The following is a 19,218-nucleotide window of genomic DNA, read 5'->3' on the forward strand; positions in this document are numbered from 1 at the left end:
ATGAATATGTGATGATGTAGTATTTGTAATATATTTCTTCATGCACACAATTTTATGATATGAATGTGTGATGATGTGATTATTTGGAAATAAATCCTTGTGTGATGAGAATTTTGATATGAATATGTGATGATGTAATATTTGTAATATATTTCTTCATGCACACAATTTTATGATATGAATGTGTGATGATGTGATTATTTGGAAATAAATCCTTGTGTGATGAGAATTTTATTTAGTTGGACAGTCTCCACTCACTTAAAGTAGAGCATTCGCAATGCTTCTCTCACTTTATTCCAACCCTTATCATCTCCACTCACTTAAAGTAGAGCATTCAATCTCCACTCGCTTTATTCCAACCCTTATCCTTATCATAGTGAACACATCGTGCCTCTCACTTTATTCCAACCCTTATCCTTATCATAGTGAACACATCGTGCCTTAGTGCACTTGTATTCTTCCATCCTAGTCCTTCCACAAACACTCTCTTATTTCTTACATCCTAGTCCTTCTGAGTAACTTGTATTCTTCTATCCTAGTCCTTCGCAAACACTCTCAGAGTCTTCTTTCATCCATCCTGATAACCAAGTATTCTTCTATCCTAGTTCTTCCACAAACACTCTCTTCTTTCATCCATCCTAGTGCTTCTCATTAACTTGTATTGTTCTTGTATTCTTCTATCCTACTCCTTCCGCAAACACTCTCAGAGTCTTCTTTCATCCATCCTGATAACCAAGTATTCTTCTATCCTAGTTCTTCCACAAACACTCTCTTCTTTCATCCATCCTAGTGCTTCTCATTAACTTGTATTCTTCCATCGTAGTCCTTCTGCAGACACTCTCTTCTTTCTTGCATCGTAGTCCATATCCCTTTCTTTATCATCTCCCCACTCATGGATGTCCTTGGCATTGTCGAAGACGTGGAGTTCGGAATTAACAATCTCAAAGAATGGATTGCTAACCAAGGAGCAGAGAGAGAGGCCAGAATTCGACAAGGTTCTCCTTTGACACACATGGAGAGAGAGGAATTTGCTGCACAAAGGCACACAGAGAGGGAGGAGACTCTCAAGATAGCAGAGAGTGAAAGACTTTTAAGACGTATGATAAAAGCACGACAAGATCTATTAGACTTCTTAAGTAACCTGCGTTATCGCAACTCTCGTCATGGGCGATTTGATGCAGATGCTGAGAGAACAATAAGAGCCTCTCAGAGAAATTATAAAGAAACAATTTGTGATTGCTTAAATTTCTTCTTCACATGTAATTATGTTGAGGATACAGCTGTGGAGGCAGTGAAATATTGGGTTGTTGAGAAGATAAGAGAGACCAATGATGAGATCTTCTAGACTTAGATAAGAGAGACTGTATTAAGGTGTTTTTTGACACCATATGGCTTTGTATTAAGGTGTTTTTTGACACCATATGGCTTTGTATTAAGGTGTTTTTTAACACCATATGGCTTTGAGTAATATGATCTACTTCTTGTACAAATGTGATGTTAAGATGATGTTAAGAGAGACTGTATTAAGGTGTTTTTTGACACCATATGGCTTTGAGTAATATGATCTACTTCTTTACAAATGTGATGTAATTATGTAATTATGTTGAGGATACAGCTGTGAAGGTAGTGAAATATTAGGTTGTTGAGAAGATAAGAGAGACCAATGATGAGATCTTCTAGACTTAGATAAGAGAGACTGTATTAAGGTGTTTTTTGACACCATATGGCTTTGTATTAAGGTGTTTTTTGACACCATATGGCTTTGAGTAATATGATCTACTTCTTGTACAAATGTGATGTTAAGATGATGTTAAGAGAGACTGTATTAAGGTGTTTTTTGACACCATATGGCTTTGAGTAATATGATCTACTTCTTTACAAATGTGATGTGCTCTTTTTGAAATGTACTCTAGTTTTCATAACATGTCACGCCATTTTTTCTAATTTGATTTTTTAAAATCTTACTTTTTGTCTCTTTTAACAATGTGATGTACTTTATTTTTAATGTACTCTAGTTTTAATAACATCTCACATCATTTTTTCTAATTTGATTTTTTAAAATCTTCCTTTTTGACTCAATGTTTTGTTTTATAAGAGCCTCTTTTTTTGAAATGTTTTATCCAAAATTATCTCACAAAATGAATTTGGATAGTGCAAGAGTCCAAAATTAATGAAATAGGTGTTTGAACATGGATATACATCAATGGGAAGATATGGGGGAGGGGTTCATGGAAAAGAGGACTCCATGTAGAAGAGACAAAGTAGGCTTATTGCATTGAGGCCATTTGTTGAAGAGGCTATGTGGAAGAGTATAGATGTGGGAGTACATGCATCCAACAAGAGCTTCGCATTTAATAGCTATCTCTTCACTCATTAATTAACATCCCACATGCACAAGGTGGGAGGGGGCATATTCCATGTGGGCATCTTTGCCTCATATCTCTCAAGGTGATGGGACAATCCCTTAGAGCCCCATTTTCCAAAATCGTATCTTTTAAAGTCAAAAGTTGATGACTCACCTTCTTGGACCCTTCCCCTATTTTCAAATGCACACTAGCATCTCGAGGACAAAAGTTGATGACTCACCTTCTTGGACCCTTCCCCTATTTTAAAATGCACACTAGCATCTATGAGGACAAGTTTCGATGCATACATGGGGCCTTCCAAATGGAGGGATTGGCAACATGAGTAAGCCTTCCATCTTAAACATGGGTCCTTAGCCCTCTTATTCCATTTTATACATGCCACTTCATATTACATATTGCAAATAAACATCATGACATTGGTCTTCAGCATATAGTGGGATGGGAATAGGATATAAATATGAGTGGAACCACTTGAGACCACCTTTCCCATTCCCATCCTAGTTCTTCCCATGTGCTAAGCCCCTTAGCAAGGAGGATGAAACTCCCCTTAGCAAGGAGGATGAAACTGGATGCGTCTTGGGGAACTCCAATGGACCTTGTGTTCACCCTCTCAGCGTTGCTTGCAATCTGGGCCTTCTTCTATTTACGTCCAAAATGCCTTCCCCCCGGCCCCCTTGCCTTGCCTGTCATCGGCCATCTACACCTCCTCGAGAATTCGTTGCCTCATCGCTCACTCTTCAAGCTCTCTCAAAGATATGGTCCCATCTTCTTCATCCGCTTAGGAAGCGTTCCCACCGTTGTCGTTTCTTCTCCTGCCCTCGCTAAACAGTTCCTTCATCACCACGATGAGGCCTTCGCTCATCGCCCTGCTATGGAGTTCGCCCAACGTGTCTTCTACGGACAGAACGGTGGCTCACTTTTTATGGACTACAACAGTCGATGGCGCGACATTCGCAAGATGTACAGTCAACGAATCCTTTCTGCAAATAGGGTCCAACTGTCTAAGCAAGTCAGAGACGAAGAGATCTCGGTTTTCCTTGGGGAAGTCGAGAAACACTCTGGCTCAGCTGCGCCGCTTCGAAGATTAGCCTTGTTTATGGTCGTAAACATATTATCCCGTGTATTGTTTAGTCGAAGATCAGAGGGAGGGTTTTCCATCATTCCAGACTTACTCGCGGAGGGTTCCGAGCTGCTCGTGTCGCCCATTATAGGCGACCTGATTCCTTACCTCAGGTGGTTCGATCCGGCTGGTTACCGGAATAGAATGGATGCCCTGTTCAGGCGTTGGGATCTACTCCTGGAGAGGATTGTTAGGGAGCGGCTGCAGGAGACGCAGGACGGTGCTAGGAATGGAATAGCGCCCAACGACATGCTTACAGCGCTTTTGGATTTCAACAGCAAGATGAACGCCTCCGATACTAGTCCTGTCAAGGCTATGCTTCTCGTAACGCATCTCGTTTTCTGAGTCCTTCTTAGGTGTCATATTCTGCCCGGTACTGAAATTGCGAGTCTACACATTTCTTCTGTTCGATCTACGCAGGAAATGTTAGCGGCAGGAACGGAAACGACGTCGATCACGATAGAATGGGCGATGGCGGAGCTACTTCGAAATCCAGGAACGATGCAGAAGCTGCAGGGGGAGCTGGAGCAATTCGTTGGGGTTGGGAGGCAAGTCGAGGAGACAGATTTCGGAAAGCTCGTGTATCTCCAAGCTGTGATGAAGGAGACGTGGAGATTGCACACACCGGTTCCCATGCTCATTCCACATTTTTCAAAGCACTCCACCGAGGTCGCTGGGTTTAAGTTACCCAAGCACACTCGCCTCTTGGTCAATGTCTGGGCTATCTCCCATGACCAGAGCGTGTGGCACGACCCTCATGAGTTTCGACCCGAGAGATTTCTCGATGATGGTGAAGGCTCCACCATGGGGGTGTTTGGCCATGACTATGAGTTGCTCCCATTTGGGACTGGACGCAGAGTATGCCCTGGGATCCACCTTGGCATTGCCATGTCATTCCTTGCAGTGGCCAACTTGGTACACAGCTTCAATTGGGAGTTTTCCAAACCTCTGGTAATGGATGAGGCCTTAGGTGTGACAAGCACACTTGCAAACCCACTCTTGCTCATCCCTAAATTGAGACACCCTCTTCTACATCAAGAAGAGTTACTTACTCCGAGTGTTGATTGAATTCTACCCATACTGCATCCATGTCTAACTTTACTTTTGGAGAGAAAAGTACTTGAAATTGTTCCTTACTCCGAGTGTTGATTGAATTCTACCCATACTGCATCCATGTCTAACTTTACTTTTGGAGAGAAAAGTACTTGAAATTGTTCACCGAAGTTATAAGATAGGTTGTTGGCTTTGAAGTAATGAGGTGCCAAGAAAAAAGAGTTATTGTTAGATAGAAAAATGGAGGGTCCCCACAAGGAAGAACAAAGATCTTGAATATATTTTACTCATGTATCACTCTTAAGAGAGCCTTCGTTGGCTTCTCTTCGTGGGCCTAGACACTTATTATATGGGCACAATCGATAGTGGAAAAGCCATTGTTTAGAAAAACAATAGTAAACTCAAAAGAGAATGCGATAACAAGAGAATTGAAAGCAAAATATTGTGCCATGCAAAACATCTATCAAACTCTTAATGACCAATGTTTATTGAGTATAATCCTCTTAAAGTCATTTTTGTCTTCAATGCAAATGTGAACATCCATTAGATTGGCTCCTACATAGGATCCATGATCTTAGTGGAGTCTAAAATTATAACGGCTTCCATATCATATGTGTTAATAGATGGTAAATTTTGTGGTCATTTAAAGTAAGGAGTTATAAAATTTAGAACAAGGGTTCAAATTACTAACAATGAATGCCAGAAAGCTATCTTATACTTCTCTACAGTGTAGTTTTCACATCTTTCTTTACAAGCTTTCTCCCTTATTCTTAGGTTGAACCTATGTTAAGGATGTTGGCTTGTGATCCATGACCATTGTATTTTTTTTGGAACTCCATGCATTTCTCAGTTAATTTCCAATAAAGATATAAAGTTATGGTCCCCACTTACTGCTAGCATGCAATATAAAATCAACAATGATGGTACTCTCTTTATCGAGAGATAAATATGGTCCCCACTTGATGCTTGCATGCAATATTAAATCAATAAAAAATCTAGATTTGCGATAACCACCCCATTGGCCTTGACTCGAGAAAATCCTTGAAGATCTAGATTCGTAAAAACTGTGTTTACAAGGTGGTGGTGTTGTTAGATATGCTCGATGCGCCACCTTCCTGGTAACCACCAGTGGTCTAAGGTGCTCAAGTTGTAAGGCCCCCATATGAGGAGAAGCCATGTGTGAGCCCGGGACACTGGATGGATCCTAACTTGCATGTCAGATCAATGAGACCATTGATGGTAGAAAGGTGATTGTGTTGGAGCCCCTTATTCTTGTTGGACTAACGGCTCCCTTGGTGGGGGTTCGAGGGTGAGAGCCCTCGAGGCGATGGTATAAGGAATATTCCTTGAATATTCCATGGATGACTAGTCGGTTCCACTGACTAGGTTGACTGGTCGGCTTCACCGACTAGGTTGACTGGTCGGTTCCACTGACTACATTGATTTGACTACCGCCCTCATAGCTATAAAGAGGTGACCTCCCCAGTCCATTGTACCAGATCAGATCTTCCAGCAGAGATCTTCCAGCTAGTAGCTCTTCACCTAGTAGCTGTCTAGATCGCCATCTAAGCTCCACTTTGGGAGCGCATGAGTGGATGGAGCCATCATCTGTACGACATCGGTATTGAAGGAAACTTTTGTTCATCTCCAATTTGGTGTGTACTCTCTATTCTTTGTTTACTTTATGTTTCCACTACGCCATGTAATTTAATAGTTGTTGGCTTTGAGCAACCACCGCAATGGTTCTTGGAGCTATTTAAGGGATGGTTGGCTTGGAACGACCACTGTACTAATTCTTGGGGTTATTTTAGTAATGATTGGCAATAGTTACTCCTAAATGAAGAAAAATGCATTTCATTGTGCAATCACCTAGACCTTAATTGGTTGGGTCACATGAGACCCACGTTGGAGTCTCACAATGATATAATTTATTGTTCCTATATTTTGCATCATTTGCCTTCTCCTTTACCTTCTAAGATTTCTTCCTGCACCTTGGCTTCATATAATGACATTGCATCTTTGTCTTTTCCTAAACCATATGTTTTGAACAATCCCTCTCCCTCACTAGTACTTGTCCTTTAGGGAATTCGATCCACCAAGGACAGTTTTCTAGCTCCACTGAGAGAGACTATGCATCGCAGATGGATAAATGCATGCATTATGTTTAACTTCTAGCCAATTCTTGCATAAACTGGGAATTTCAGGTATCTTCTTCTCCTTTACCAAATGTGCAAGATGCCGTTCAACCAACATGTGGAAAAGAAATGAAATCCATTCACAAAGCACATGTTAATGAATCAAATTGACAACTAACAAGCTCAACGAAGCAGACATGCCAACATATAAATCAAAGTGGACATAAGCACAAGAGAAAGTAGCATACCTGAAAACCACCCTGTGTGCAGCCATGTCAAGTTTAGAAAGACATGCTCCCTTCTTGCCACTCTTAGCATCAATCTTCACCTCTTTTGATCTCAATGCCATGAATGTGTGTTTTCTCCCTTCTAGTTTAATGTCTTCCATATATTGTTGTATAGTATAATCCTTTGGGATCTCCAATGGTACTCCCATGGTGGTGACATTGCTCAAGTCAAAAATTACTTTAATAGCCATTGTTTCAACTCTCTCGAAGAAAATCTCTCTATTAATCCATTTGTTCAATAATTTAGAGAAGAATTACTCTCTCAATACAAAATTGGTTCTCTTCCACCATTGAAGCACTGAAAATAAATCAAGAAAACATATGACAACAACAACTCACAATCTATATTCCAAGTCTCCAATTGGCATGATATACATTTCTCATGTAGGTTTAGTGGCCTCTAACAAGGAAAGTAAAATTGTCTTCTTTTCTAGTCTCAAGTTAGACTTTGCAATGAGCTGCAATTTTTCCAATGTCACACACAAATCTGCTCCTTCAATCCGTAGACCAAACATCTTCTCTAACCATCTCTCACCCAAACCTGGGTCTATACAGCTAAGCACCTATGCAAGCATTCCAAACATGAAAAGAACTTCATATTGAGTGCATTGTTGTTCCATCATTTCATACCAGCCATAAAAGATTGGACATAAATGTTTTGAAGTGTTAAAAAACATATCTAACCTTTCCCATCCTGTCAGCTATTCTTTTTTGTATTTGGACCCTATGCTTTGCCTCTGCCTCGGCCCTTTATTCCATAGGTACTTTGCTGGATATCTTATCAAGTGCGTTCTTTAGATCTGTACTATATTCAACCTACACAAGCATGGAATGTGTTAGAGCAACCAGAGACATGGGAGAGAATGACATATCAAAGAAATTTATAACCTTACTTGAAATACAAGTCGTGCAAGATAACCCCTGGTTAGTGGAAACCATGGTTTCTTCCCCTTACTCTCTTGAGCCCTCCAATGCTCTATAGATTTTACTTTTGCAAGGGACAAAGATTTCAAGAATACACTAGGATCACACTCACAAATATTGTGAGCATTTATGAGTATGTCCCTAAGACTTGGCTTGATAATGGCATGCTCATTCATGCTACAAGGACAAATTCAAACTCAAGTCATGTGTTTGAAATGAAATTATGGGAGACAGTGTACTATGTGAACAAAAAAAATGATGTGCTTGATATAAAAATAGTACTTAACGAATTCATTCTTTGCAATCCTGCCAATAGAGAAATCTCACTTATTCTTCTTAGATCAATAATTGTACAAACAGCCCTGATATGCCTCTTCTTGTTTGTGGGGAATATTTCCTTGATAACGTTCATCCATGCTATGGTCCTATGATATCCCTCCCACAAAAAGAACATCTTTCCAGACATAAATCTAAATGCATTCCCTGCAAGAAGTTCCTTCTCAAACTCTGCATCCACCTCCCTCCAGGTGGGGTCCCAACTCTCTCTAATCTCATGAGTTACTAGCTTCTCTTCTCCAAAACTCTTGCGAATTGAAACAAAAAGGAGCCTTTTTTAGGAAGGTAGCCCTCCACTTGGATAGCACTTTTCAGAAATGAAACATCATCACAAAGTCCTCTAACCCTTGCATATGGGATCAATCTACAAAGAGGGATTCGTGGACACTGATCAGAATCTAGTATCCTACATTTTCCAATAACATCACCTCCAAACTCCACATGCACCTATGTTTCCTCCATCTCTACCTCATCTTTTCCTCCTTCCCTTGGGGGAGATGATATACCAGCAGTATTCTCTTATTCTTCAGTGACAATAGTATGCTCTTGTTCTTCGTCCCACCTACTGAAGACTCAGGAGGGGGAGATTTATTCTTTCTACTTGTTGCATTTTTCTACTTACCTTCCTGATTCTTTCTTCCTATCATCCTGAAATCAAATACAAGAATAACATATTTTCGATCACTTATGTACACTCTCCCAAATAAGCATCCATAAGGACAATGGTATGACACTAAAATATATTCACTTAAAGATGTTCAACCATATAATAAACACTTATTCCAAAATGAAAAAACATTTCAAGCTCAATCCATAGTCCATTACTGGCATCTTTGTTGGCTACGATAACCAATTTGGTGTTAAAGATGTTCAACCATATAACAAACACTTATTCCAAAATGAAAAAACATTTCAAGCTCAATCCATAGTCCATTGATGGCATCTTTGTTGGCTACGATAACCAGTTTGGTGTGAATGCATGTTGGATCTACATTTTCAGATAGTGTTGATTCTTGTTTAGTCACACTGCATGTCATAGTGATTCTTGGCACAGTATTAAGGCCTTTATTGATGATTGTTGAAGCTCTTGTTTTCGAGGCAAGAAGGCATGAAATAGGCAGCGCATTAATGCATTGCCTATTTCATGCTTTCTTGCCTAAAAAACAAGAGCTTCAGGAGGATCACAAAAGGCACAGAAAGAAAAGACTCCTGTGAAGCTCCTATCTTCCTCCCATGAAGCTCCTATTTTTGTGGCTTGATGGCATGGAATAGGTTGCACGTTAACGCGCTGCCTATTCCATGCCATCAAGCCTAAAAAACAAGAGCCATCAAGCCTGAAAAACAACCACCTATTGCCATCACTGATGAAAGAGAAACTGCCTATTCCCATCATCTAACTGTAGAAAAATCGCATAGCCTTCTTGAGCGTAGCATGAATTCTTTCTTGAGCATAGTATGAATCTAAATTGAGGTGCACAAGCTTGGTAAATTGTAACAGGTGGAATTCAAAGGAGGGTCTGTCAACCGAGCTCTCTCCCTCTCTTCCGATCGGATGATGCAACACAACTTGACATGTCTCCCTCCCATAAGCCTCATGTAATTGAGGCTTGTGGGCATGCAATAGGCAGTGTGTTTGAGGCTTGTAGGCATTCGCTGCCTCATTCGCTGCCCACAAGCCTCAAACATTCGATGTCCACAAGCCTCAAATACATGAGGCTTATGGGAGGGAGAAGAAGCTTATGAGGCTTGTGGGCATGAAATAGGCACTGCATTAACACGCTGCCTATTTCATGCCCACAAGTCTCAAATATATGAGGCTTTAAGGAGGAGAAGAAAATTGAAAACTACCTCGTTTCGAGTTTCGTTTCATCGAGCGAGGAAGAGAGGTTAACTTGGTTCTATGGACAAGCTTTAATACGCCAAGGAAGCGTGGGTTCTCTGAAGAGAGAGACAGAGTCTCGAGCATAGCACATGTAGAGAGAGTCTTGAGTGTAGCACAGGTCGATCGTAGCCGCCAAAGTACTAGTGTGGGTTCTCTGGAAAGAGTCTTGAGCGTAGCTTGCTTGCAAACTGAAGAAGAAGAAGAGATATTATCATCGAGACGAGTTAGAACGATCACGAGGGCACGGCTCCCAGCGAAGGAATCACCGAGAGCTATAAAAGTTGTATGAATGAGGGAGGAGGAGGAGCATGTGAGCTGTGAAAGTCTCAGAACTAAGAAAAGGAGGGTGCAAGCAAATGTAACGTGGATGTAGAGAGCGCAGGTGAATGTAATGTTGGTGCGGTCGAAACGAAGGAGAGAGCGCAGGCCGAAACGAAAAGAATGTTGGTTCAGCCGAAACGAGCCGGTTAAAGTAGACAGAATCCAAGGTTGAAGTATACCAGACAAAATCCAAGGTTGAAGTAAGGGGAATCCAAAATGAAAGCTGGAGCGATACAGGAAATGGAAGACGAAAGCTTGAAGGATTCGAGCTGGCGAAGGAGGACAGCAAACGTCAAAGCGTAAAGGATTAATGCGGCTGTGTGTGGATGAAGAGCGAGAGGAGTGAGAGAGGGAAGCTTGAAAGGTTGAGGCAATGGAGGATGGAAGCTTGAAGGAATGTGGCGATGGCGGATGATTAAAGCTTGAAGGAGGATTTGGCTATGTCGAGCTTGAACGATGATGGCTATGGTGGATGAAAGCTTGAAGGACGATGGCTATAGCAGAAAAAAGCTTGAAGGATTGTGGCTATGGAGGACGATAAGCTTGTAAGCTTGGCTATGGCGGATGACAAGCTTGTAAGCTTCAAAGTGCTATGGCTCAAGTGGCCATTCACACCAGCCTTTCTTTAGAGTCCCATTTACACGAGCCTTTCTTTAGAGTCCCATTCACATGCACACCAACATTGGCCAAAACGAATATTAGGGAGGGAGAGAGCCGAGACAATTGCCTCAATGACGCGCCTCTAAAGTTGTTGTTCAACCAAACTAATGTCCAACCAAACTATAATGGTGCGAATTGCTATCCAACCAAACTATCTAAAGTTGCTCTCAACTTGGAACCGTAATGGCGAGAATTGCTCTCCAACAAATTGTTGTTCATAGGTGGGAATTGCTGTCCTGCCAAACTGATGTCCACTACTAGCTAAATGCTTTGTAAGTTAAAGAATGAACGTCTTTGTAAGTCTTTAAGAAACACATTTGGATGAATGAATGAATGTTCAAGGAGAGTGTTTGGCCCACGTCTTGATGAATGATGGTGGACGTTATTTGTGAAGGTTAAGGTGCAAATAATTATGGTCATATTTTGGAATGATGGCCACTTCTCTAGCAAAAATTTAATGAAATTAAGGAAAGCACATACTGGCGGTACCACCAGTGTGTCGTTTTGTATTGACATCTCCATTGCATCACGTGTATTGTCAACTCCAGTGCATCACCTCCATTCTGCTTGCTTTTCTCTCCATTCTGCAACAATCAGCCCTTGCTTTTCTCTACAACGCTCTCTTGCTATCTGTCACGTCTCCTTCTATGTTGCCCCCTCCAAGAGTTTGAACAAATGGTTGTCTTGGTACCTCGAGACTTTAAACATGTACTCTCACAACTGACCTCCTCCAGCAAGCTTTCTATTGGTTGTGCTGTGACCTTCGATACTTGGTAACATTTCTTGTCTAGTGGTTCTTCCTTAAGAATCAGAAGGAGATTATTGACCACACTTCATTAACAATACCAATACGTAGAGCATGATGTGCTGAGCATTTTTGCTTTTCACAACACTGCAAAATTCTTTGAGCACCAAAAGTTATGGCCAGTTGAATTTCAGAGAGCCCACTTTTTCAAATGGGATTGAAAAGTGGGCTTGAATTCAAGCTCCTTGAAATTCAAATGGCCATCAAGTGTGATTTGTAAGGGAAATTTAAGGTGCTATAAAAAGCAAAAATGCTCAGTAGAGCCATTTTTCTAGCCCATTTTGGAGGTGCACTGGCGGAGATCCGAAATGGGCTTTCGAGGGCCCAGATTCAAGCCTATTTTTACATTTCCAACCACACTTCATTAATATGAGTCATGACCATTGTGTACAGCACGATCTCTTGCCCATTTTTACTTTTTACAGCACTACAAAACTCCTTAAGGATCAACGTCATGGCTATTTGAATTTCGAAAAGCTCAAATTCAAGCCCACTTTTCAAGCTCATTTTTAATGTGCAAAAATGGGCTTGAATTTGGCAATGTAAAATTCAAATGGCCATGTCTTTGCAGTGGACACATCAACAAAGTGTGGTCAAATCAATAAAGAGGACAAATATTTTGGTGAGCTTTTAGGATCTTCCTAAAAATTTTAGTGAGATTTCATGGCGCTTCCTAAAATTTTTGTTTCAAAAAGCTCACAAAATTTGGGGTGAACCCAATACCGAGAGAGAGAGAGAGAGAGAGAGAGAGAGAGAACTCTCCTTTTAGCATCAAAGTATATCTGGGGAAAAAAGGATAGCGCCATGTTTTAGTCATTATGATTTTCAAACTTGGCCTTGAATTCGCAACCTCAGAATTTACATAGGAAACCAATTTTTTGGCCATCTATGAAGTATGCTCTCTTTGCCAAAATGTTCTTATGTACTCTAGTCTACTAGTCATGCAAAGCATTTATTAGTTTTAGCTTGAAAAATTCTAAGCAAGACACAAATCCACAAAGGCACACTTCCAACAAAAGAATTTGAGCAACGCTTTTCTAGCCTTTCTCCTTTGCTTTAGTCATCGTTTCGGATATTATGTGCAAGTTACCCTATCTACTAACTAAACTGATCAATACTCAAATGTAGAATCTGTTTAGAGAGAGCCATCCAAATAGTGACTTAGGCTTTTCTCTGAGGAGATACGTAACTTGGATAATCAATCGGCACGAATCAAAATGAAGCCCTTCAATCCCCAATTATGCAAAAACTATCCCTAGTTAGGGCTATAGATTAAAAAACGTATCTTTTCCTCCTGTCTCCCGCCCTAGCAACTCTCACAGTTTTTAGTAGTCTCTCGATCTCCCCTTTGATTAGAAAAACATTGGGATCATCATCAAGACGTCTCTCTCAAACCAAAAAAACGTCCCAAATACACCATAGTAATTATCATGCATGAAATAACACCTCTTTGAGGTCCCCTCAACACGTCAGACTTGACAAAACGTATCCATCCATAAACCAAGGTGTTAAGAAATACATGATTCATGAAGTGTATTGAATCTTTGAAACATCACTTCCAAACTCTACAAACCATAAAATTCAATGGGATCCTTTTGTTGCCACGTAGTATTTGATGTCGGGTCTCTTCCTCGACTAGGAGAATGTTACCATTTCCATACATCATCTCAATACTTTCTTAAAAGTCAAGCATCAAAATGAATAGGTCTAGGATTCATCAAAACATTGTTCAAGAATTAAAGCATAAAGAAAGGAAAAAATCATCTAGAGTCCGCAATCGACTTTAGCTCCTCTCACTAAGAAACCTTTTTCTGATGGTCATGCCACCTAGTTGCCACTGCCTAGCTTGATTAAGTAGGCCTATACCAAAGAGTATACACTGGATATGTGTAACTATCCTCTCCAAAAGGCCCTAGAGTGGCCTCAAATCAGTCTTTCTCTCAAAGGAACCTTCTTGGGAAACCTCAGTATCCCAACTCATCCTCTACCAATGAAGGTAAGCATATACTCCACAAGGGAGTTTGCCCTCGGTCTGAAGCGATCTCAATCTATCTCACCCTTCCTTGGTCTAGAGGACCTTTTGCTTCTTTAGGCACATTCAAGCACCATGCCAAAACCATGCAATCGTTCCATTATTCCATAATCAATTAATTACTTTTCATTTTAATCAATCTATTAAATCACATTCACATCATATTGCATCACAGTCACACTTTCGATCCTCCCAATCGCCTATTGGTCTTTATTAATCATTTCTCTCTCCCCTTTTTCCAAGGGTTGGTTCGAGGTATGTCCCACTCTCACTAAGCTAAGCTCCTCTTGGCTAAGTGTGGAAGCATAGAAATGCTAAAAAAGTGAAAGAGAGAGATAAACTGAAGCGTATTGAAATAGACATAAACTCAAAGTTTATGCTAAGCTACTATCTTTCTTCTTCATGCCATTAGGGGAGATTTGGGGTCTCAAAAGGGCCTCCAATTAGTGTTTCCTAATTTCAAGGGATTAGAGAGGGATTTGAGGTGTACCAATGAGAGTGCTCCTTTGTGTGGGACAATGGTACATTGAGGTGCACAAAAGGACATGTTGTGCATTTACGGGTGGTCACCTATGGTCCTCACTCCTAGCCATTGATCTAGTCTCCAATCTAAGGGTCACATTCAAATTTATGGTAGATCACTCCCAGCCATTAGATGAAGGGGTAGATTGAAGGGAGGGGATGAGAGGAAAATGTGCTTCAATCTAGGCCATAGATCAAGGGGTGGATCCAAGGGAGGGGATGGGAGAAAAAAGAGCTTTAATCTAAGCCACAGATCAAGGGATGGATCTAAGGGAGGAGATGGATGCTAAAGGCACTTCAATATGAGCCATAGATCAAGCATGGATCCAAGGGAGGAGGTGAGAGAAAATGGCACTTCCATCCGGGCCATCCAATATGGCCCTTCAATCCGATCCATCCATCTTCATCTTGTGATCTCCACCCTCCATGAAGCGCCTCCATCTCCACCATAGATCTTGAATAGATCTAATGGCCTACAAGGAAGTGCCTTATCCCTCTTTATTAGGCCTTCCCCTTGTCAGATTTGGAGGCCACTAAAGTCCCCATCCAAGGCATCCTAGGCCCTTGATCCATCTTCCATCCAAGGGCCAAGATGACCATGTCAGCTTACGAAATGCTAGGGGTCCCTTATACCCTTGGGTTCCTTATGAGGCCCTGTTGAAACCTCAAACCTCCCCTAATGTTTGAGCATGGCAAACACCAAATATCCCTTTCACAACTATTGATCCTCTTAAAAAAGGGTTGAAACTACATGATGGAATCCCACTTAAGGGCTATAATCATAGGGTTGAGGCTAAGCTAACTGTGAGGGGAGCTATGTCCATGGAAGAACCAAGTAGGGAGCCCTTGAGGCTACATGGGGAGCTACTGCATGTGCTGGAGTTGCTATTACTGTGCAAGCCTTAAGGGGTTGTGGATGAAAATGGACCTGCTGCTACTAGGAATTGTTGCTACACCAGGAAAATCTAAGAATGAGGGCATAGTGGTGGCTTTTGTAGGAATAGGGCTACAAGCTGGTCAACCCTGGTTTGGTAGTCAACTCAAAATGTTGACCAAATCGATCACAAGTCAACTTTTTTGTGTTGACTTTTTTGCTACAAAAGCTTGCTCTACGTTCTTTGACCTGCTTTGTCTTGTGCTAACTTTTGTACTCCTATATCTGTTCTGTTGTGCTGCTCATGTGGCAGCATGTGAAAGGAGTAGGGCGGCCCATGACAATGCCTCCTTAGTTTCTCAATCCCATAGGCCATCAGGTTGCTCACTAGGAGATAACAAATTTCAAGGCTTCAATGGATTTATGTATACTCAAACTTCATATACAAGTTTTTATAAGCTAGAATTTTAAAAATCTAATCTTATAGATGGGTCCAAATGACTCGTGCCAATCGATTTAAGTACTTGGAGGGTTGAATTCCCAGCTTGTATGAGACAGTTATGTCAATTCTTGGGCAAATATATAAATAAATACCAACCCAGACAACTTGGAGAAGGCTTTCCATATAGTCAAGCTTGTGAACACCTTATAGTGGTTTCAAAGGACGGCGTGTTCCATTCTCAACTACAGCTTGTAGAGGGTCCATGCTACATCACCATGAGGTGTACCTAGAAAAGAAAGACCACCTTGACAGCATCAAAATCCTTCTAAGCTTTCTTCCTAATAGCATTGTTAGCCTCACAAATGGACTTTTTTATTCAGGTATGTGAATTGAAGGACTTCCAGGTTTTCGAGGGACTTCATATGCAACCCCAAAGGCAGTACTCACACAACATCAAGTAGATGATGTAGCCTTGCACAAGGTGGGAAATTACGTGAATATTGAAGTTCCATATGCACTTGCTCTTTTGAATGACCTAGAGAGTGGAGACCCCTAACAATGTGGAAAGTGTAAAGAAAGGTTCTACTTGTTGTACCAACCCTATGCACCCACAATACTCTCACAAAAGGATGATCTATCGCTAATCACTCGCCAGCATGTGCCAAAGATTGAACTCCCAAAATTAAAATTAAAAATTAGACAAGAAGGCCAAGAGATTTCAATGTATATGCATTCACAAAAGTGGCAAGCTTACTTAGAGAGAGCTAAAAGCTTCCATAATATGCTAGGAACAACAACAACCACAAGAGGGGCTAAATAGAAATATAATGGTGATGACAGGAACCGCTTTGGAGCTATAATTCCATGAGTTGATATAGAAGAGACCAAAATGCCTCTTTACACTGGGCAAGGGGAGAGGAAATTTTCACCGATGGGGCCTACAAGTGGGTCCATCAAGCCTAATCTAGGCCAACTAGTCGTCCACCGTGGGAAGCAACAGGAAGGTTCACACATACCACATGTAGAAGCCATGAAGAAACCTTATCTTCCTGTAATTTCGTAACCACTTGAATGAGGCCGTTGACTAATTCGTTGGGTCTTTCAACCATTTTATAGAACTAAGCTTGGAGATTGTTGAAAGAATTGGGCTTAGATGTCCTTGATGAAGTCCTCGCTATCATATTTGGCTTCCTCTTCTGCTATGCAATAGTCATGTGTCCCTTGCCACAAAGTGATTGCTTCACCTATATAAGTGCATGGAAGCAAAGCTACAATTCTCACTATTCTCTATGGGGATGATAGGAAAATGGTTGTCAAACTTATTAAGCCATGAAATGAGAACTAATAGGTCGCTTTTGCCATCTTACCTCTGCAAACAAAGACTAGGCCAATTGGTTAAATTGGCCTTCATGACTCTACTACCTTCTTTGAATGAGGAACATGAGCAACGAACAAATCTTTTCTTCTAGGATTCTTCGCCACTCTTCCTTGGCATCCTAAGCAATACGATGTAAATCTTTGCCTACGTGGTTTCAAATTTTTTTCTCCCCATCAAGCTAGTTGTAGGACCCAATCCGGCTCATCTTTGCATCATAGCTTTTAATTGTTGAACTTGCATCAATAGCATGGCTTGCATCATGCCAACATAACACATGAATTGGGAGTTTACATTGCCGATGTGGGACCATCTAGGGCTACTACAAACACCACCTCTTGAATTTGATGGGAGATTGAGGGCCCTTCAATGCTCATTGTTGACAATTAGGGCACCCATCCTCTTAAGAATCCTATTTTTTTTAACTGTTATCCTTTCCGCGCTTACCCTTTTATTTTGCGTTTCTTTGCTCGTAAGAACATAGGCTTTCTAATCCCTACCAACTCCCTCTCTAGCATGCATCTCCCTGGCTTCCTCATGCAAAAGCAAACGACCGCAACTACTCGAATGTAGGTGGCTTTAATCACTATGTTGTTGTCGAGAAGTCTTGAGGTTGCTGGGAAGAATGTTCAATAATAGCAAGGCTAGCGAATTCACTTCCACCTAACCAACTGCTAACAATTTTTCCAACCATTGGTTCTTGATCACCTTCACCTAACCAACTGCTAACAATTTTTCCAACCATTGGTTCTTGATCACCTTCAAGTTCATTAGGTAAGTAAACATGCATAGACTATCCTTCCGTCGTCCTCATTGTCAAGGGCTAATTTTGGACAAAGGATCATCCACAAATTCTCTATCTCATACAAGTCCTTCAAGATAGTGCATATTGGATCCCTACATCTAGTGCCATCTTTGTTTATCGTTTTTTATGAAACTTTGCAATCCTTGTTCTCCCCTTGCCCATTCAATAAGTCTACAAGTGTTACTACCTTTCCCATTCAATAAGTCTACTAGTGTTACTACCTTTCCCATTGCATATAACAAAACGTGGGCTTTCTACACCCTTGCATAACTTCCAAACCTTCCTTGCATCCATGCAGCTCCTAGTATTTATCTTCCCCAATGGGTAATTGCTCCCGTACAACTTACCCACCTCCCCAAAGTACAGTAAAGGCATATATGACGCATCAAATCTAGCGATTTACCTTCATAAGACTAGAGTATATCCAATCTTACAAATTCAATTTTTTTGTAAATAAGCAAAAGAGCAAAGGAGAGAAAAGATAAGGAAAGAAGAGAGTTTGTAAGAGACAAAACAAAACTACCAATAAAGAGAAAATTAAGAATTAGTAGGTGAAGCTACGCTTATGTTCTCATCACTACGCAACCATAAGGTATCTCTTTGGCGTACACAGTGCAACTGGGCTATAAAATCCCAACCCAAAACAAAAAAAACTGTTGTAGCAATGACAAAGAAGAAAGGAAGAAGAAATACGAGAGAGAGAGAGAGAGAGAGAGAGAGAGAATTATTTAAAAAAAGAAAAGAAACGGGAAACAAAGAAATCACCAATGCAAACACAAGTTTTTACATTTTTCATTATATTATATTATTTCATTATATTTTAAATAATGGGTGGAGGGAAGATATATCAAAGAAATATAGTACCTAAGATCAGAAGACCTCCAAAAATAGAACAAACCTAAGAACTCGAAAGAAAATGAAGAAACTGAAAAGATGACATGAAAATAAAACACTGTGCAACCTTTCTTGGCAGTTGAGACACTGGTCTAAATCCTTGAAATACGTGGACTAGTCCTTGACATGTTGAAGTAGATCTCTAGATCCCTTGGCTGAATTGGATCAGCTTCCTCTCGAAGCAAAGGTCGTCATGCAAGCAAAGATCATCAGAGTCGATCCCTTGGGCTCTGTTACCATGCTAGATAACCGATAGGGACTTGCTTGCTAAGCCAACCCTACCAGCAGCAGAAGACTATATAACCCGCGGATCACAGTTTCTTAGATCCTACACAAGCTTGTGCACACAAGCAATCACTCAAACCATGCATAAACTCGACATACC

General features: G+C 40.8%; 1 protein-coding gene and 1 pseudogene across 2 annotated transcripts in view; both read left to right on the forward strand.

The window, feature by feature from the left end:
- Positions 1-2,915: 2,915 nt before the first annotated feature.
- The window catches only part of LOC147898388 (cytochrome P450 71AU50-like), a 163,815-nt pseudogene continuing 147,512 nt past the window's right edge, over positions 2,916-19,218 (forward strand). Inside the window, exon 1 of the transcript XR_015541564.1 lies at positions 2,916-3,810. The product of XR_015541564.1 is annotated as a cytochrome P450 71AU50-like (transcript). The remainder of the gene's footprint in view (positions 3,811-19,218) is intronic.
- LOC147898389 (cytochrome P450 76C1-like) lies at positions 3,777-5,040 on the forward strand. The gene has a single exon (XM_087379476.1). The coding sequence runs from the start codon at positions 3,910-3,912 to the stop codon at positions 4,552-4,554; it is 645 nt and encodes a 214-aa protein (XP_087235602.1). The 5' UTR covers positions 3,777-3,909; the 3' UTR covers positions 4,555-5,040.

This window comes from Dipteris shenzhenensis, chromosome 9, assembly GCF_047967505.1.
Source record: "Dipteris shenzhenensis isolate YYH24624 ecotype China chromosome 9, Dip_SZ_1.0, whole genome shotgun sequence".
Classification (NCBI taxonomy): Eukaryota; Viridiplantae; Streptophyta; class Polypodiopsida; order Gleicheniales; family Dipteridaceae; genus Dipteris; species Dipteris shenzhenensis.